Raw genomic sequence first — 19,024 nt, forward strand, 5'->3', positions numbered from 1 at the left:
ATATAAAAAAGATATTTATCAAAACCCTCAATCGTATAATTAACGAAGAAACATCCCACGACATACCGTTTGCACTTTCGAGTCTCTCAAGCAGGGAATGGCCTCAAAATCAGCAGCGCCACCCAAAGAACGTACCAAGTCACAGTTTGCCGCGGCTGAGGCTGCTTCGTCTGGGAACGTGAAAAGTCAAGGTTGGAACCCTCCAAGCCTCAAACAGTCGCAGAGCTGGAATGAGCAGGATCTGAGGCATCATCTACAAAAGAGATTGACGGGGTTAGAAAAGGGCAGGGAAGCCGGATTTACAGAGATCGGTGGGAAGGCTATCAAAGGATGAAAAAGTCTCACATGGAATGGCCTGTGTTCGATGACATGTGTTTCTTTTCTTTTTATGCGCAAAATTTCGCGCTGGGGCTGAATTTTACAAAAATGCTTTAATCCATGGACAGCATGGTAGGTTCTCCGTTGTTTTCAGCGTCATTCCGTCCCTCTCAGCTCCTGTTCAGCTTGCTAATGACTTCGTGATAAAGGCAATGGATAGGCGGCTTGGTTTCGCGCTGTTCGGGAATTGACGGTCTTTGAGTGCGAAATCGGGAGGCTGTACATCCCGCCGGCTGTTATGCGACTATTTTCCTTCTTAATCGCGCTTCATGGCAGAAGTTGGTCTTGGACAGAGTCGTGATGCATTGCGCTGGTTGCCGCCGATGTCGTGACAGGGTTGTAGGAGTAGATAACGCTAGTCACCACACTAGTTAGTTAGTTGCACCTTAAATTGGAGCTTAGATAAGCGGGCATCTCAACGCCGGCGTTCGATGATATGATGAGCGGCCGGCGGGCAGCGAGGTCGAACCGCACATCACCTTGCTGGGTCTGACCTAACTTAGTTACCCTCAGGCGGAGCCTGAATTTATTTATCTATTTCCACTATACTTATCCTCAGCTCAGTACTTTGCAGATGTGATGTTGTAGCCAAGCTGCGGTTTCCTCTGCATTCCTTCGGACTGCTAAAGGTTATCGAGAATCTTCAAGGTACCTGCAAGCTCACCCTGTCATTCGTCAGCTCATCAGTTCTACAAGCTTCACACTTCGACCTGCGACCGATTCTCTTCTTTGTTCACTGCTCCTACAAATGCCCAATGCGGCCTCTTTCTCAGTACTACCTTTTTCTTTCGTGTTCCTTAGAAGATACCGGGTCGCTCGGGGTTAAATTGCTCGCAGACATTTCGACTAATCGGGGACGGAGGAGAAGATGGATCGTGCAAGGAAGAGTATGTGATCTGCATTTTATAAACGAGTATCCAAGAAGGGTCGCTAATAATGATTTTTCCAGGAGAGCTGCGTGACTCAAATATAAAGGCTTGGATCGGAGAACCAGGTACCGTCGTCGTAACCCCGCAGTCACCGTTGCTTGTATGGTAGAGCATGAGAATTCGCAGCGCTAAGCTAAAAGCCATTTCTATAGATGTTTTTCTCGTCAATAAATCACTTGATTCCTCCTTGAAGAAAAACACTGCCTTTATCAAACGTCTTCGAACCGGAATCACCGCTTCCGCTCAACCAACCTTTCTCACGGAGATCCGGACCCTGTCTTTACATAAATATCTCTCAGAAATTATATCTGCTTTCTATGAGGGTGCTTGCAAACTCAAATCACCTGGAGAAATAGCAGCGGGGGTCGAAGTTGCTAGTGCACTGCACCAGCGTTTCGGTCCTCATGAGTTCACAAAGCAACTCGGCTGGCTGCTGGGCCGCGGTATGAGCACGCCAGACAAGGCACAACTGAAAGCTTGGACGCAAGAAGTACGAGAGAAGGAAGAAAAGGAACGTCTTGTACGGCAACGTGTTTTGCTTCGTGTCGTATCGGAGCTGTGGCTGGTGGGGCTTCTGCGCACCCTGGACGATGTGGAACGGCCAGAAGATTTAGGGTCGAAGGGGAAGGATGGAACACCCACAGCTGGTAGCAAAGTTTCCGATGGTCAGCTAAAAGGTAAACAATCACATACTGCGCCGAAGGCCAGCCAAGACAAAGATGCAGACCCGTTCCCTTTGGAGGTTATCAAGGACCTACTCGGCTATGATCGTGAACATCAGAACTTGCCCCTTGCTGTCTTGTTCGCTAAAAACTACGGTTGGGATATCATGGGCATCAAAAGAGCAGACGATGGTAGGAAAAACGTCGATCCCAGCGGTGAGACAACAGTGACTAGCAAAGAGGCCCCTGAGGCCTCTGGCGATGAATCCATGGTCAATATTGGTTCAGCGGATGACCCGCCTCTGGTATCCGATGAGAAATTGCAGACCCGATTCAGGAATATCATGATCAAGTACCTGGATGATGTGAAGAAGCATGTTGTTCGTGATCACAAAGCTCTGGCTGCCTTGAGCCGCCGCAACGCCGAGGCGTATGTGAAAAGCGGAGAGATTCTGGAAGACCGACAGTCCAACTTTGAGAAACAATCCAAGGCCCAAGAAAAACTGGTTTCAAACACTCAAATACTCTGCGACATTCTAGGCTCGGAGATGCCGGAACTGGCTGAGAAGGAAGGTTTAGACAGCCTCAGTAGTGGAACCATTGGGCTTGTGAAGACTGGCGAATATCTGCGTGGACAAGGCGAAGGGCCAGGAATCTGGGAAGATGAAGAAGAGCGTCGCTTCTATGAGAACCTTGTTGATCTGAAGGGTAAGGTTCCGGCGGTGCTGCTTGAAGATGGCAAGAAAAAGAAAGGCGAGGCCGATGAACAAGCAAAAAATAAAGATGCTGATCTGCCAAACGGGGTCACATCCGAAGATAAAAGGGAGCGGCCGGGACAACCTGTCGAAAGTACTCCTCGAGAGACGGACGACCAGTCAACAGCTATCGTTAACAAAACCGTTGGTGCTCAGGTTGATACCCTATTAGCAAGGCTCCCGGAACTCCAGCATAAAGATGCCGTCGACCAGTTGGCTTTGGAATTTTGTTTCCTAAACTCCAAAGCCTCGCGAAATAGGCTGATAAAGGCTATGCAAGACGTCCCAAAGGGCCGTACAGATCTACTTCCTTTGTATGCTCGATTGGTGGCAACCTTAGGCCAATATCTTCCTGATATTCCCCAAGGTTTAATTTCATATTTGGACGAGGAATTCCGCAGCCTCCAACGTCGCAAGCAGAAAGAGTTCCTCGGACAAGTGCGCACGAGTAATATTCGATATCTCGCTGAACTCACCAAATTTGGTGTCGTGCCTGAACATGTCATATTTCACTGCTTTAAGGTCAGTCTGGATGACTTTTCAAGGATGAACATCGAGATAATTGGCAATTTGCTTGAAAACTGTGGTCGGTATTTGCTACGGAACCCGGAGACTGCACCGAGAATGGCATCCTTCCTCGAAACCCTTGGACGGAAGAAAGCAGCTCAGCATTTAGGACAACAGGAACGAATGGTACTTGAAAATGCTATGTACTACGTTGACCCTCCCCCAAGACCAGCCATACAGCAGAAAGAGCGCACTCCAATGGAGTTATTCGTGAGAAAACTTGTGTATCTTGATATGAACAAGCGCAATTATCCCAAGATTCTCAAGTCGGTTCGAAAGCTACACTGGGAGGAGCCGGAGGTGAGTTAAGTATACATCTTTTTATGGATCATAATGCTGATAAGCATAGGTTGTCCGCATACTTGAAAGTGTATTCAGCAAGCCCGCCAAAGTCAAGTACGGCAATATTCACCTATTGGCTTTACTTGTCAGCGCACTCTACCGCTATCATCAAGATTTTGTTGTTAACATTATTGATAATTCTCTCGAGCGGATCACAATAGGCCTAGAACAGAACGATTTCAAATTTAACCAGGAGCGCATTGCCGACGTCAAGTACCTCGGAGAGCTCTACAACTATAAAATGGTTGATTCTCCTGTGATATTTGATACTCTATATCGTATCGTTACTTTTGGGCACGGTATGCCTTTCCCTTAAAATTCCCTGCTACCCACGCTCACAATTAACGGAATTATAGAGGGTGGCACCCCCATTCCAGGCAAAATCTGTCCCCTTGATCTTCCTGACGATTTTTTCCGCATTCGCCTTGTTTGCACGATGCTTGATACTTGTGGCGTTTGTTTTGACCGCGGTAACTCCAAAAAGAAACTGGACTTCTTCTTAACCTTCTTCCAGGTAAGGTCAAATGATTACACAATTAGTCAGGTTGCTGATCATAGTAGTATTATATTCACACCAAGGATCCTATGCCGATGGATATAGATTTCCTCGTACACGACACATATGCCCTTACTCGCCCCCAATGGAAGCTTGCAACCGACTTGGAAGAGGCGGCTCGCTTATTCAGTGAAGCCGTAGCGCAAAATTACAAAGTTCAAGATGGTAGCAAGGCAGCCGAACCTGAAGAAGACGGTGAGAGCTCCTCGTCAGAAGATGAGCTTGAGGACGACGCTCTTGGAGAAGGCGAAGAAGATCAGTTTTCGAGTGAGGAGGCTGAAGTATGTTTCCCATTATTTATTCTTGCATCCACGGCTCGACTGACGAATTTCTAGGCTGCTGTTGATAACACTGATCAAGACGCCGAGCCTGAGTCCGAGGAGGAAGAAGAGCGAATAATCGTCACTCGACAGGAAGAGGAACGCGATCCTGAAGCGGAAGCAGAATTTGACCGTGCCTTTGAGAAGATCATGGCGGAAAGCTTGGAATCGCGTAAATTCGAACGCAAAGCAATGTTTGACGTACCCCTGCCAATGAGACGTACAACTCGCGAACCTACGGCAGCTGAAGATCGCGAAAACAATGCAGCAGCGTCAAACACGATGGCATTCTCACTCATGACCAAACGAGGAAATCGTCAGCAGGTAAATTCCCGTTATTCTTGTAAAATAAACAAAGTACACTGACGATGCCCCAGACCCGAACAATTGATCTTCCATCGGACTCCAGCTTTGCGATTGCTATGAGATCTCAGCAACAGGCCGAGCGCGAGGAGCAGCAACGCATTAAAAACTTAGTTCTAAACTATGACCTTGGAGACGACAATGACCTCAATGATGGTGAAGCCCCCAGCTCTCTCCCCAAGTTCTCAATAAGGCTAGCAGTGCTAAAGGATGCAAAGGCAACGAGAAGCGTACTTCTTCTAAACCTGAGAAGGCGAGTACTAGTCGGGGTTTTCGTGCCCGTAAACTGCAGCTTAGCGACGTCGATTGGTAGCTACCACAACCAAAAGGGGCACAGCCGGCCCCAAACGGGCTTTTTTTAGCCTCAGTTGGCAGTTGGAAGACCAACAATGCCATTCACTTGCCAATTCAGCTGCATGCGCAGGAGGAAAATTGGTTTGCCCATTGCGCCCGCAAATTCGTCCCTTTCAGACAGGTCGCGTCAAACGGACTTGTACCCAATTTGGCGACTGCCGAAAGCACCTGTGGCTTGCCTAGCGACTTAGCATGCTATTATTCGCGGAACGCTTTGCCCTGACGGTCTACGCCACCTTTATTGATAGCGCCATGGCATTTCGCCCCCCGCAATCGTGTCACTAGCTTGATGAGAACCCGGTTTAAGATTTGATACTCTTAAATCCTCAATTCACTGTCGCAGCTGCCGACCGATCGAGACATGGGCGACACTCTATTCGTATTCGTAGTGTTATTGTCCTTAACCTTCGTTCGATGGCACTCAGCGAGCAACTGTAGGCAAGGTTGCGCTTCGTAGCGTTTGAGAAAAGGTTTGGTTGATCACTTATGCGCTATCTGCCTCTGGTCTACCATGAAAGCTAGCCAGTGGGATGTGGAGGAGGACAAATTGAGAACCAGGCAAAAAGGAGCCGCAGATAGATTGATAATTGAAGGTTGATATGCTTATTTGAAAGCTACAATGGCCACTCTACTTTGTAGAAAGAGTAGGTTGGCACTTAGCATGAAAAAGAAGAAACCTGCTGATGCTCCTCGGGTTCGCGGGTTGTTTACCGACAGTGTCTCAACCTTCTCTCCACTGACAAATCAGCGGAAAAAAAAGAGATATATGGTTAGTACATAGGATGTTGCATTTATTCGCCCGCTTCGAAATGACAAGGACTGCTAGTCATTAAATGAAGGTCACACCCGTCCATGAAACTTCAACCAATCTGCTAACTCGACAGTAAATAACACCGGCGCAGTCGTCCTAATCTCAACCATATCGGCACGAATATGATTACTCGTGCTGACTTGCCCGCCAAATTCTGTCTTCCAGTCATGCACGTCCCACTCTAAACCTTCTGTGTTTATCACAGAAGGTCCACCAACAGGTATTATGCCAACATTTTCCGATAGGTAGCATTTTTCTGGACATTCTGAGATGGGCTTATCTCCATCTAAAGCGCTATGGGATCCGGGTATTGAAGTTGGGGCTTTCCAACGAGATTCAGCTTCCAGCGAGTTGCCACCAGGCGTGAAGATGGTACTTTTGCCTTCCGGAAGCAGAAATGTAATGCTCTCTTCTGAAATCAGGTACAAATCTCCGGCGGGCTTATCAGCCGCAGACAGGGACGATTGAGACGCGGTATAGAGATGGTGGATTTGAGAGAATGCTTGGTCGACACGGCCACCTAGGCCGCCCAGCACGAGCACGTCTAGATGCGGCTCGGTTCCGTTGTCCTGAACCTCAGATTCCGCTGTGGATTGGGGAGGCCCTGGAGATATATCTGAGGATACAATGGTCCTAATGTTGGATTTTAGATGTCGTAGGCACTTGGTAAAGTCTGTGGAATATTGGTCTGGGTCTTCAAGCACTGGGACACCTAGATTCTCGTAATGTTTTCGTACAAATGGACGAATAGAGTCTAAGTCACCCACGATGGCATTTGGAAGCTACTGGTATATCGGGTTAGCAGCCCCATCCGTGGTGGACAAAATATTTTAGGCATAGGGACAAAGAGAGACTCTCTGCTCACCTCCGTGGACTCCGTCCCGTTTTTCCTCATGAGCTCATAAAAGCGATTCGCGCCGCCATCAGCGCAGATTGTAAACGACGCTGTTACACATAGACCAGTTAAAATCTTGCTTTACGAGGAAAGGATATAATTACAGAAATACCATGCTGCTTCAATATTTTATACGCATTGGGGTTGATAGGCTGGTTCAGAACCAAAAGCGCGTAGGGTTTCGATCGAGGTACTGATTCGAAGAACTTTGTTGGTTTCCACTCCATCTCTCACAGACATTCGGATACTGGACAATAAAACAGATCAATTTCTCTGGCATACCTCCCTTTCAGTCGTTCGGGCTGCACTGCTTTTATATATCTACTCTGTACGGAGTACAGAGTACAGAGTAAAATCGTCTATCGATTTTCTATCATGATTGATTGATGATTGATTGATTATGTCATCCACTTTCCCAGCCACTTTGTCAGCAGCTACAGGTGCGAGCGTGTTCTCACGTGATTGCCAGCTCACTCATGTGCTCCAGATACAAACTAAACAAACACCATAGTTAACATGAATAAAAGATTTTTGATATAGCAGATCAGCAAAATGCATATAGCATGATCTTTCAATACAAGGTGTGGTCAAGCTCTTCAGGATTGTGGAGTGTAAAAAGAAGCTATATTGAGAGATTCTGGCCTTTTTAATTTCACATCATCACTATTCAGTAAGGATATACAGCCACTACTCTGTGATTAATGGAGGGAGGACTACCTACCATCATTATTACATCCGCAAGTTTGATTTCACAGAATTGGATGGCAGAGAGAGATGGGCATCCTATAAATTTGTGATGGGAGTTTATGCTGATTGGGCACCTTCACATCTTCAGAGACTCTGTTCAGCTATTGACAAGCTACCAGAGGATTTGAACTTTGAGATATCACAACAGTCTCAGAAAGCACGGCAGACCAAGCTCTTACCTGAGCTGAGCTTCTCAGGAATGACTGAAGTCTCACAGTGAACTGGAGGCTTTGAACTGCTAGACATGAGCTTTACATCTCTACCTGATGGTGAAAGTCAACCAGCTCTATCTAGCTTGCAGGACATTGCTTCGCAAGCTCCAACACTCTGTCAGGATAAAAAGGGATCCGCACAAGCGTTTACGTTGAAGAAAAGACGCAAATAATACAAAGGCTGTAGTTCAGGCTTTATTCAGTTCCTGCCTCCATTTTCCTTTTCTTCATGCCATATTTTGTGCGTGGTGATCCTAGCTCTTCGCCTTTTGTGTGAATCGGGCCATCAGCCACCCATAAAAGGCAACAACACGACTTACAGAAAGAAAATAGATCATAAAGTCCCTGCTTCAAAGGATCGCAGTGCAGAAGGTTTAGGTGGCGGATGTTCACAAAGAAAGTCAAAACAAATTCTAGGAACTGCCAAGTGAGACTTTGTGGGTGTAGTGCCAGGGTGCTTTCCGGGCTTCAGTCACAGGAATCGTCCGCGCCCAAACAGACAAGCTGGTTCTTTGATTGACAGTGATTTATGGTCTATTGTCAATGATCTCTTTGTTGGCAGCCATTGGTAGACACAGCATTATGACCCGGGGGATACAACTGTCTTTTGTTTATTTCTAGTCTTCTTCCATTTCTTTTTGTCCTTTTGTGGATATATCTTCCCTCAGCCTCACGACGTATGCTTACCTCCTTTCCTATTGTTTCTGGGCTTTGTCACCCAGAACCTGAGCCAACTCGAAATCAACATATCCCTTCTCACATGTAGATAGATAGATGATGCTCTCTTTCTCTCTTATTCCCCCCCCAGCCCACGAAACAGACAGACAGGGTTTTGGCTACGATGAATAATAGAAACTCGCATGCACACAGACAAGAAGCAGTCACCTACATAATGATTTACGCAAATTCACTACTATTCTCTACCTGATACTCTCAATTTAGGCCAATCATTTCCCCACAGGTCATTCACTTTTAATGTTGCATGATATGGACACCATACCAGGGTGACCCGCACATCCCGTGAGTCGGTTCCAAGCCCTTCCGTCATTCCAAATCTCAATAACAAGTCCTCCACAAGTATGTACTTCATTAGCTGCGTACATCTCTAACCATTTCCAGTTCGCCTTGCCCAATCTTCCATAGCCTGCGCATATCCTGGGAGGTCCTCACCGCGGATAACACAGCGGGCCCGTCTCTCAGGTATAATCCGTTCATACCTGTCGCGATAAATGTTCATGTCCATGGCATAGTTTCATCAACACGATGTGCGTATTCTTCAGCCTTGAAGCGAATGCCACCTGGAGGCTGCTGCCCGCCCTGCAGGAAGCTGATGTATGCGTGTATCTGAGCTTCTGAGAGTTGGAAGATCATGTACCTGCCCACAAGGTGAATGAAGATATCCTTACACTAGGATTGGAAAAGATCAAAAGTTAGTGATTATTTATTTGGTTAAAAAAAAAAGGAGCCTGCAAGGGAAATATAGGAGGGACTTCTTACTTCAAACCCTGTCTCCCCACGATCAAACAGAACAACCCCACCAAACAGACGGTACTCCACCCAGTAACCGACAATATCAGCAATTCCGTTAGGATATTGTTGCCAGAAACCGTAAGAAGAATGGTAAAGCTCCGCTGGCAAAGCTTTACGGGGTGGTGGTGGCGGCATGTTGGGGAAGAGTTCATCATGCCATATGATGGAGTCGGGGGGCTCTGGCTTATGAAAGCCTCCATCATAAGCCTGGTACAAGTGGACAGCAATGCCATGGCAGAGGACAGCAAGAATCTCAATCAGGCGCAAGTGGAATTCTCTTGATCCAGGGTTAGTGTTTTGGAATGCTTGCGCAAGCTGCTAACTTTTAGTATTTGTCCTCCAAGATAGAGAGCTTGGGGCTATGAATATACTACCTTTGCACTAATTTGAGTATTACCAAGATTTAGATTTCGACGGCAAGACTCAACAGCTTCCAAAGCTGCATTGCTTGGATGAATATTGTTCTGGAAGCTTTTGCGAAACTCACTGAATTAATCTCGATAGACATCACACGTGGGACGGCCGTCAACAACTTGGGCAAATGTCTCTGTGGCCAGATCAGTGGAAAGGATTGTCCAGAAAGCCTGTTGTAGAACCTTGAAGTGCTGTGGAGACAAATTCTCCAGCCCAACTGTTGCCAGGCTTTGTGTCGATGTCAGATGCTCAGGCAAGGTCTTGAATTCCAAACATCACCAATAAGTGGACAATGTTGAATGTGATGATGAATGGAGAAACAGTGCTTGATGCAGTTCAGGCTGTGAATTCACGAAAGGAGGGGAAATCTTTGATGCCTGGTCATGTTACGCTACGCCTTCCGTCTAAAGTATTTGTACTAGTCAGCCAGTTGTAGCTATAGCTTAGTTAGCTGAAAATCTGGTTAAACAGTGAATGTGGCTTGGTTTCAATATCATTAAGAAGGGAGACTTTCTTGATATCTACTCTACAGTCTGTACAGAAGTCTTTATAGCTACTGGAATAGTCTTCTTTGAACCTGACTAGGTCATCCAGCAGGTAGATATTCAGCTCCAAATCCCTACCCCCTCAAGTAGTCAATCTAGCAACTCAGCATTATTCTAGATCCTACAAACACCTCACAACCCCTATCAGTTGCAAGGCAGGGTGATAAGGTCAAGATTCTTATGGAGCAGGGATTTAAGAGCTCACCACAAGACTTGATGGAAGGATTTAATCAAATTATCAAGATCTGTGAATACAGGATGGTTAATGTCATTATTATGAAGAAGCAATACCAGGATAAATAAGAAAGAGAAGCAAAAGTGCAAGAGATCTACTTACAGAATTCCACATGAAGGAGATCTAACTAGAGAAGAAGCTCAGGATCTCCTGGTGAGCCTGTTGAACAGTCTGTTATTCAATCTTCCAATCCTGCAGCTTCTGAGCCTGCACTATGCTTATGAGCTCCATCAAGGTGCAGCAATTGTGGTTCTCATGGGCATAGAAGAACAAGATGCCCTAATCCTAGTGTAATTTAATTTAATTTAATTAGGTGTTGTTGAGCATATATATTTCAGGTTGGAATCTATTCAATTACTATGGCGATTTTGGTGTCCCGCTCGCTTGGTTGTCCCGCTCGGTTGTGGAATACGTTACATAATCTTTTCGGCATTTCAGTTTTCTTTGTGCTTAACAATCACCAAATCTGAGGGCAGAGACGCTCATGTCCAGCCGGCTTCATTCATTCTCCCAGGCGCTCACTGAGCCTTCTTTTCTGTTAATTTTGTTAATTGCTTAATATACTTGTTTCTTCTTCTGTTGGATCACAATGTTCAGGTCAGCTTCGCGAACCGTTCTCCGCCAGACGCATCCGCTCCGACTTGCCCAGCGCCAAGCAGGGCGGAGGTTCGTAAGCACAGTACCTCCGTCGCAGAAGTCGCGAAGTTGGAAAAGCACCGTTGCGAGGTGGGGTCTAGCTGCTGCTGCAGTGTACTATTACAATACAAGCACGGTGTTCGCGGAACAGCCTTCTCGTGAGCGCAGCACCGGGAATTACCCATTCAAGCGAGCGCGGTATGCTGACAGTTGACGACTAACGCGGTCAGGAGCAGTCGCGCTCAAACCAGCTTCCGAGTCTGAAGATGAGGAATCCTCTCTGCCCACCATTGAATCAGTCGCTGCAGCTAAGAAGCGAAAATCCGCCTCCCGAACTCCCGCCCCTTCATCCCCACCATCGCCAAAATCCGACTCCAAACCCGAAGAATCCTCTGAACCTCCCGCCCCAGAACTTAGCGGCGCCATTACGGAGACTGAAGAGTCCGCTCCAGCTGACGTGCAGCCGCTTCAACTTTCTGCCTCCGAGCTTGAGCAGGAGGCTGACCAGGAGGGCGCATTCAATCCTGAGACTGGTGAAATAAACTGGGACTGCCCTTGTCTAGGTGGTATGGCGCATGGACCATGCGGCCCAGAATTCAGAGAAGCGTTCAGCTGTTTTGTGTACTCTACGGAAGAGCCGAAAGGAATGGATTGCATCGATAAATTCAAGTGCGTATTTCCCCATATGTTTCCCGGGTGGTAGTTTAGGTCATCAAGGATGGTCGCTAATCAACGCTGGAATATAGGAATATGCAGGATTGCTTTAGACTCCACCCGGATGTTTATGGCTCCGAATTGGAGGAGGATGAAGTTGACGAACAACTCAAGGAGCATATCGCTGCAGAAGAAGCTCAGAAATCTCAGTCTTTATCTGACGCGCCAGTCGATGCCGCCGTAGCTGAGAGCCAAGAAAACAGAGAAACCGAACTGGAGAAAATCCAGCAAATACCAGTCACAGAAGAGAAGATCACAAAAGACAAGGCTAGCGAGCAATAGTATCCCCAGCTCTCCTGTCTCATTCATGAAGTTCCCTCGATGCAAGCGGGTTGTTTTTCTTTTTTTATCTGACCTCTCCAAGCTACCTCATTCCATTTGCCCCATATTTTCTTTTTTTTTTTATAAACTTCCTGTTCGGACAAAATGTGTACTTCACACTGTACAATACACTTGAAATAGAGCTGGCAACAAAAGCGCTATGGTGTTAGACTCTTTGAAGCAAGAATGCATTATAGAACTTGCGAGCCTTGTCATTTTAGTCAACACTCCGACCAACTTCATAGAGAGTCCAAAAGAAATTATAAAAATAGACGACCGGCTCAGGCCAGAAAAGAGCACAGCTCCATACACCTAGGATCCCGAACCTCAATGGATATTATATACATCAGTTTCGCTCTGCTCTTTTTCGCCGTCCCTAGTCACATTCTGCATGGATACGGCTCAACACAATAGTGAAATAAAAAATAAAAGAAACAAAAGCTTCCCGACCCAGCATAAACCTCGAGACTCCGAGGAAATCAAAAGAAACACTCGAAAACAGATCCTGCAAAACACCAAGAATTCACTCCCAATTGAAAGATCCAAAGACGCACATTCATCTCACAGCTAAGTACGCTGCCTGTGTTTCTCGTCATTTTCTCAGAATGGCCTCGTACAAGCTACCCAAAACGCACAGAGCAGACCCAGTCAGCAAGCCTGGCAAACCACCAGGCACAGAGTCAGAAACCTTGCGTACAGAGATCGGGTTATATACGTCCCAAAAGGTAAATTTATTTGCGTACACAAGATACGACACCAAAGCCTTAGAAACATTAAACACCAAGGGGTCAAAGTTTGTCTTGGAGGACGCTACTGCCGCCTGGGCAGCCGACGCGCGGCGAGTCCCATATGAATGGCTCGGTGGCTGAGGTTGGGACATTTTTAGGCTGATATTGAAAAAGTAGGCGAATATAGATGGGAGAATCACACTTGTTGTCAACCACAGCGAAAACGGCGCCCAAAACTCTCCTGTCAATAGGGCAAATACATCGGGAATCTTCACTTGGATGGCGGGAGTATAGAGATTCGGCATGGGCGGGATAGTCGTCAAATAGCGAAAGGGAAGTATCTCGCTACCCAGGCCGTAGATTTCAAGCATGAGAATTAGGCTCTCGATTGTACTCACGCTGCTGAGGCATGAACGGAGCGCATAGGCCCGCTCTTTGAGGCCCGAAGCGACCCATGCATCCGAAACGGATTTGCGGACTTTGGTGGTCTGCTCCTCGATGGCTTCCGTCACGACGGCGGGAGACGGCGGGAGAGAGGAAAGAAAGCCTAAGGCTGGTCGCGATGGAGTGTGAGCCTCCATAGCAGAGGCAGACGGAGATCTGCTTGCCTGAGAGGCTGAGCCAGACTCGGATTCATCTCTGTAGATAGGTAGTTAGCAATCCATCGCTACAGCCCAGAATGTCCATCGATTCGCGCGGTCAGACGTCGCGTCGCATTAAATGAAAGAACAGCTTTGTGAGAAAACGGGAAACTAACGTGGCTTCAACCTCCTGCTTCGGCTTAAGGGGCCTCCTAGAGCGTGTCATGCGTTTCGAAGGGGAAACGCTATCGTCCAAACCCGATGGGCCATCGGGCTTCGGTTCTCTCTTGATCGGCGACGAGCGTGGCGGCTGGAGCAAGCGCCTGTAATAGTCGCTCAGTCTCTGTTCCTTCGAAAGCGTGGTCCTGTTCGCGCTCAAATGCTCGTCCAGCGCTGCCTCGAGTTCGGGTTTCTTATAATCATCGTAGCTACCAACGCCAGGTCAGAACTTTGCACTTCAAAGAATGATTCCTGTTGCCCTCACGCCTTGAATACCAGCGCGATGCAAAAGAAAGGAGAGGAGAGAGGCAGATGTTACTCTTTCAGATCAGACACCTCGGCTAGGACGAGAAGGTCGCTCTTTCGCAGAGCGCGAAGATACGGTAAAGCTGCCGTCATTGTGATGGAAGTCGACTATATACCGAGTCGCGGTAACCATGCGACTCAAATGAGCAGATTTGCGGTGACTGTTGTCTATGTATGTGTGTATAGTGAAGAAATGCGATGATAGGGACTATTCGCGTCGCGGTGAGCGATCGAGAGTGTAGGGAGAGGGTTTGTTTGGAGAGAGTGGGAGGGATTGGTGATGTGACTTGTTTACATTTTCCGGCTGATCGCCGTTAAAGTTGGCTTAGCGCGTTTCCCCAACACCATCGCGGTCAACCATCAATGAGCCCGCTGATCAAACAAAACAATGACGATATCATCATTGACATTGAAGAGGTGATTTTATTCGCATCTAAGTTGCAACACCATGCCTAAACGCGAATCGATGTTCGATGTCGAGCATCGCTCCACTACCGACTCTGGTCGACTCTCGTCTATGTGAGTCTGCATCTATGTAAGATCCAAAAAATCAGAGATAATACTGTACAACGGGAATTTCTATAAATCCGTAACCCAGATATGCATGTCTTAAACCCACTCCGCAAAAAAACCACCGAAGAACGCCCTGCTGTATGTCTGCGCACCAACAACCTAGAATAGTCCAAGACCCCACCGTGATCCAGATTCATTTCTCCTCATATCGAGGACGCACTGCTGAGCTCACGTACACCCCAGTAACTCTCCATATGTTTCAATAGGAATTGGTAGAGAACAAGCATAGTGCCGCTTTGCACACTTGTCCAGAGAAATCGGGGACCGACGCCACGGAACCAGCCCAAGAACCCTTCGGTCTTGTAAATCAACCTCAATCCGGTGACCACAGAAGACGTATCTAAAATTAGGGCCCCTGGTTTGACAGTAGACGTAGAAGGTGATGACGTCGATATTAATCTTGACTGGTGAGTATGCGACGCCGAAGAAGACGGGGTGGAGGATGAGTGCACGTGTTTGGATGACTCCTGGAACGCAGCCTTGACGTCGGTAATGCTGGGTTTTGAGTGTTGCGAGAGCGAATCAGAGTGTTGCGTTTGTATTCGTGTCTTGACAACGTCAAGAGGACATGTTATAACTCCGGCCATACCGCCTGCGCTGGTGGCCGTTAATATCTCCAACGGTAATCCGATATCTCTGCTCCCTACGCATTCTTTCGCAAACTTTTGCTCCTGCTCGTAGAACGCGAATTGGAGGGCAGAAAACGGGAGGTCTCGGAAGAGGGTGGCTTTGAATCCTGAGTACAAAGCAAAAAATCCCTCTTCTTTTATAATTGTTCGAAATGCGTCCAATGTCGATCTATAATTGTAACCAGACTTGAAGAAAGGGTTGTTATATCTACCCTGAAGTTGTAACCGAGTCTTCAAAACTTCTGACGGGACGTATACAAACGAAGCAGCAAGATCCGCAATGAAGCCTGATTACCACGCAAATTAACACAAAAATGCTCCATTCCACACTGTAAACAAGGGGCGGGTGATCGACAAGTCTTACCTCCAGCAAGATACGCTAAGGAAGGGTTAATTCCCGCATCCAGCATATGCCGTTTGCTATATTCGTACGTCCCAAAGAATATGACCGTTCCTGGGAAGGATCCTAACAATGCCGGGGTAACTCCGCTGTACAATCCTCGCCGAACGCCCTCCTGCCGAAATATCGTAGTGTACGATGAAGACATGGATGTGTACTTGGGGGGAACATGAGGGTCGCCTTGCTGTCTCGTCTTGACAGTATCTAGCGAGTGCATCAACATGTCACCACTGGTTCCTCCTATCCCACCAGCGAGCATCGACTAACACTTCAGGTTAGCATCCGGCTTACAAAGCCCCACACAATGCCCATTCCCACAAAATATTCAGAAGCGCAGGGTGACAAACATGCAAGTAAGGTGGTCTGTATTCCTGCTCATTCTCCTCATACTCCTCTCTCCGTTCTTCCGTCCTCAACCTCTTCGCCCTTCTGGAATCTTCAAACTGCACCGCATCATACCGGACATGCGAATCGCCCGCGGGCGCTAGCAAGTCATAACCGAGCGCACCACTGCCGGACGGTGGAACGGAAGAAGGTGAGGATGAACTCGTCTGGGTCGATGAGTCTGCTGTCGTCTTCCCGAACAGATTTGTCACCCGCGACACCAGACTCATCGCCGCGGGCCGCCGTGCTGTTGGACGAAATCTCGCCCAACGTGGTCCGTACTATCAAAATTTACAACCCGAGTTCAAGTTCCAGGCAAAAATGTCGCTGTGGTTGAAAGGTTATGTCGTTTTGGTTGCTTATTCCCCTCCTTCAGAAAGACTGTCGCGAGATGTAAAACGATTGAGTTTGCTCAAAAAGAGAGAGGGATAAATGAAAGCTAAAGAAAAGGCATGCTGTCAGGATTCCAGCGACAGATAATATGGGGGCCACAGCAAACAAAGCGCAAAACAAACTGGGGCCGCTTGACCTTCGATAATTGCAGTGACATATCTCCGGTTTTCCCAAAATTTCGAGAGAAGCTCCGGAGATTTCAGTTTTTCCATATTTGGAGCTTTCATAGCGGAATTTCATAGGTCCGATCAACTCTTGGCACTGGGAACGTTGAGTCCAACCTTGTGCGAGTACTCAAACGCACCCCCCCATAGGCACCGAGTCGGAGGCTGTACGGAGGAGAAGAGCAAGCAACTTGAGTGATTTGAACCGTGGCCCCTGCGATCTAGGATCTCATCTCTAGAAGTCGGCGAGGTCCAACAAGCTAACTACGGAGTGCGGAAGTACAGAGGAACGACAGCCCAAGAGTGACTGCTACGAAAACTAACCAAAATAGGCATCCATGTTAAACACTTTCACTCATTCTTGAGTAAGTTGCTCTGATTGATTTGGGAAAAAAATCTCCTCTTTTATCAAAACAAGTGAGACTTGCTTATCCACCAAAGGTAGCCGGCTGCAAGAGAAAGAAAACCAGTGCAGTACCACCTAAGGGACAAATCGGGCACCATGTCTCGGACCTACAAAATTCCGTTTATTTTTTTTTTTTTAACTCCGAGCTCTTGCGAAGGCTAACCAATCCCCTCCGTCCGGACGCCAGGCAAAATTAGCGTAGAAATTAGCGTGTACAGTAGCGTATTTAATGCTGGAAGTCTATTGGAAACTGGTGTATTTGGCTGTATTTGGCGGTAATCTGTAATTTATTCCCTCTAAGCCTATTTTGGTTATATTACTCCGTACAATTCCATAGAATGGAACTCTTCCCAGCAACGCTGAGCAAGCATGCAGTGATCTAGGGACCTGGCCTTTCTTCATTTGACCCTGTTTTTATACTGACACCAGGCACAAACTGCCATAGCTGACAATGTACGGAGTTAGTTTGTGAATGAATAAGATTGTATTTGATCGTTGTGGTGGTAGGGGGTCAGCAGATTTGGAAGGAGAAAAACACGTTTTTGAAAATCAACAAACACCAGCTATGAACGTGTTTTGCTTAACCAATAGATTCCCATATATTTTAGTGTGTGAACCTATTGGTCAGAAAAACACCATTAATACTGTAGTTTGTAATCTGGTGCCAAGGCACTAATTTTGCCTGGCGGCCGGATGAGGGGATAACATAATCATTAATCTGTTCCGTGCAAACCTCCTATCTGTCAACTTCCCTTAGCCTCTTCCATCAGAAATGTTAGAGAAGCCTGGTTTTATTAATGCTGTTTATCGACCATCAAAGCTGGGGACGATGGTATTACAAGGTTTGCTCATAAAAGCCCTACCATCTATCAAGATGATACTAACGCCAATTTCAGCTTTTCATGTGAGATTTGAAAACCATCATCCTTCACACTCGGTTTAGAATAGTCCGGTCAATCCTTGGATCTCTGGGTCCAACTGTTGTCAGGGTCAGTCAGAAACATGTTATTAAGGCCGTGCCAACTCCCGGAACTTGAAGCACTTCTCTACATTTCAGAACACACCACTATTCCAGTTCCTCAAGTTCAGTGTACATATGATGGGCCAGGAGACATTTATATCATGATAGATCACATTCAAGACACAGATCTTGAAGTCTGAAGCCCAAGGAAAAGGAAACCATTATCAATGATATTGCAGTTATCTTAACTCAGCTCTGAGCACTTCATCCTCCCCAAAGAAGAAATAGTTGCATCTGCACAGGGCAGTGCCATTCTTGATTATTGTATTAGTAGTCAACCAGTTGGCCCATTTAAGTCACATCTCAGCTTCCACTTTTTTTTATGGGGTGGTGTTCCACTGGAAAACACAGCCAAGATTTATGGGGACAAAATTGCATCCTGTCATAGCAACAATTATCAGACATTTTTCTCACATTTGGATTTAGCCCTGCAGAATATTATCATATGCCATGGCAGAATTGTGGGAGTTGTAGACTGGGCATTTGCAGGCTGGTACCCAGAGTACTGAGATCTAACAAAGACATATTACAGTTTGTTCAAGGTGCCAGACTGGCCTGAGAGCATCAAACTGAAACTTCCTTCATACATGGACAAGCTCATGGCAGAATGCGTTCTTTGGAGATTGTATGATGAACCAGGAAACACTTCACACAACTAGTTTGTCTCTTTATAATCACAAACATGGCCCGGACTAAGGTTGGCCAGGCACTGATTGGCATAATCCAATGTCCAGGCTTTGAATCTTTCACTGTCAAACTTCGGTATCACCAATGCATTCTGCAGAGTTGATATGACACTCCAGACCCAATGGCAACACCTTTCTCCCGATTCCTTATCCGGCAGAGCAACACCTCTGAGGATCTTCTCAATATCATTTTCTGTCGTTTGCGGAGGAAATTTTCCAATCATGACCCGGTATTATTGCAAACAGCA

General features: G+C 46.8%; 7 protein-coding genes across 7 annotated transcripts; 3 read left to right on the forward strand and 4 right to left on the reverse strand.

Moving 5' to 3' along the window:
- Positions 1-97: 97 nt before the first annotated feature.
- D8B26_000310 (uncharacterized protein) lies at positions 98-334 on the forward strand (the record flags this gene model as incomplete). Its single annotated transcript, XM_066123184.1, has 1 exon — positions 98-334. One exon carries the CDS (start codon positions 98-100, stop codon positions 332-334), a length of 237 nt encoding a protein of 78 aa, XP_065979258.1.
- Positions 335-1,246: 912 nt separating this feature from the next.
- D8B26_000311 (uncharacterized protein) lies at positions 1,247-5,185 on the forward strand (the record flags this gene model as incomplete). The annotated part of the gene is made up of 9 exons (XM_003067504.2): positions 1,247-1,265; positions 1,328-1,372; positions 1,460-3,591; positions 3,641-3,932; positions 3,990-4,147; positions 4,195-4,470; positions 4,525-4,833; positions 4,887-5,028; positions 5,091-5,185. 9 exons carry the CDS (start codon positions 1,247-1,249, stop codon positions 5,183-5,185), a joined length of 3,468 nt encoding a protein of 1,155 aa, XP_003067550.2.
- An 805-nt stretch (positions 5,186-5,990) lies between these two features.
- On the reverse strand, positions 5,991-7,159 carry D8B26_000312 (uncharacterized protein; the record flags this gene model as incomplete). The annotated part of the gene is made up of 3 exons (XM_003067503.2): positions 5,991-6,819; positions 6,903-6,982; positions 7,045-7,159. 3 exons carry the CDS (start codon positions 7,157-7,159, stop codon positions 6,067-6,069), a joined length of 948 nt encoding a protein of 315 aa, XP_003067549.1. The 3' UTR covers positions 5,991-6,066.
- A 1,588-nt stretch (positions 7,160-8,747) lies between these two features.
- Positions 8,748-10,425, reverse strand: D8B26_000313 (uncharacterized protein; the record flags this gene model as incomplete). Its single annotated transcript, XM_066123185.1, has 6 exons — positions 8,748-9,298; positions 9,389-9,736; positions 9,796-9,868; positions 9,935-10,095; positions 10,226-10,271; positions 10,418-10,425. 6 exons carry the CDS (start codon positions 10,423-10,425, stop codon positions 9,125-9,127), a joined length of 810 nt encoding a protein of 269 aa, XP_065979259.1. The 3' UTR covers positions 8,748-9,124.
- Positions 10,426-11,088: 663 nt separating this feature from the next.
- On the forward strand, positions 11,089-12,375 carry MIA40 (Oxidoreductase). The gene is made up of 3 exons (XM_066123186.1): positions 11,089-11,409; positions 11,482-11,920; positions 11,998-12,375. The coding sequence occupies exons 1-3, from the start codon at positions 11,205-11,207 to the stop codon at positions 12,245-12,247; spliced, it is 894 nt and encodes a 297-aa protein (XP_065979260.1). The 5' UTR covers positions 11,089-11,204; the 3' UTR covers positions 12,248-12,375.
- Positions 12,376-12,555: 180 nt separating this feature from the next.
- On the reverse strand, positions 12,556-14,318 carry D8B26_000315 (uncharacterized protein). The gene is made up of 3 exons (XM_003067500.2): positions 14,134-14,318; positions 13,772-14,023; positions 12,556-13,653 (listed from the first exon to the last, which is right to left on the reverse strand). The coding sequence occupies exons 1-3, from the start codon at positions 14,211-14,213 to the stop codon at positions 12,879-12,881; spliced, it is 1,107 nt and encodes a 368-aa protein (XP_003067546.1). The 5' UTR covers positions 14,214-14,318; the 3' UTR covers positions 12,556-12,878.
- Positions 14,319-14,609: 291 nt separating this feature from the next.
- Positions 14,610-16,662, reverse strand: D8B26_000316 (uncharacterized protein). The gene is made up of 3 exons (XM_003067499.2): positions 16,070-16,662; positions 15,687-15,984; positions 14,610-15,609 (listed from the first exon to the last, which is right to left on the reverse strand). Exons 1-3 carry the CDS (start codon positions 16,334-16,336, stop codon positions 14,837-14,839), a joined length of 1,338 nt encoding a protein of 445 aa, XP_003067545.2. The 5' UTR covers positions 16,337-16,662; the 3' UTR covers positions 14,610-14,836.
- Positions 16,663-19,024: the final 2,362 nt, after the last annotated feature.

This window comes from Coccidioides posadasii, chromosome 1 (assembly GCF_018416015.2).
Source record: "Coccidioides posadasii str. Silveira chromosome 1, complete sequence".
NCBI classification, from domain to species: domain Eukaryota; kingdom Fungi; phylum Ascomycota; class Eurotiomycetes; order Onygenales; family Onygenaceae; genus Coccidioides; species Coccidioides posadasii.

Bases quoted from the DNA above. Each gene is read 5' to 3' on its own strand.
- MIA40 (XM_066123186.1), top strand. From the start codon at position 11,205: ATGTTCAGGTCAGCTTCGCGAACCGTTCTCCGCCAGACGCATCCGCTC. The intron at 11,410-11,481 runs GTGAGCGCAGCA...TAACGCGGTCAG, and splicing joins GTTCGCGGAACAGCCTTCTC to GAGCAGTCGCGCTCAAACCA. The intron at 11,921-11,997 runs GTGCGTATTTCC...GCTGGAATATAG, and splicing joins GATTGCATCGATAAATTCAA to GAATATGCAGGATTGCTTTA.
- D8B26_000315 (XM_003067500.2), bottom strand. From the start codon at position 14,213: ATGACGGCAGCTTTACCGTATCTTCGCGCTCTGCGAAAGAGCGACCTT. The intron at 14,024-14,133 runs GTAACATCTGCC...TGGCGTTGGTAG, and splicing joins GAGGTGTCTGATCTGAAAGA to CTACGATGATTATAAGAAAC. The intron at 13,654-13,771 runs GTTAGTTTCCCG...ACCTATCTACAG, and splicing joins AAGCAGGAGGTTGAAGCCAC to AGATGAATCCGAGTCTGGCT.
- D8B26_000316 (XM_003067499.2), bottom strand. From the start codon at position 16,336: ATGAGTCTGGTGTCGCGGGTGACAAATCTGTTCGGGAAGACGACAGCA. The intron at 15,985-16,069 runs GTTTGTCACCCT...CTGAAGTGTTAG, and splicing joins ACAGACCACCTTACTTGCAT to TCGATGCTCGCTGGTGGGAT. The intron at 15,610-15,686 runs GTAAGACTTGTC...CGTGGTAATCAG, and splicing joins CTTAGCGTATCTTGCTGGAG to GCTTCATTGCGGATCTTGCT.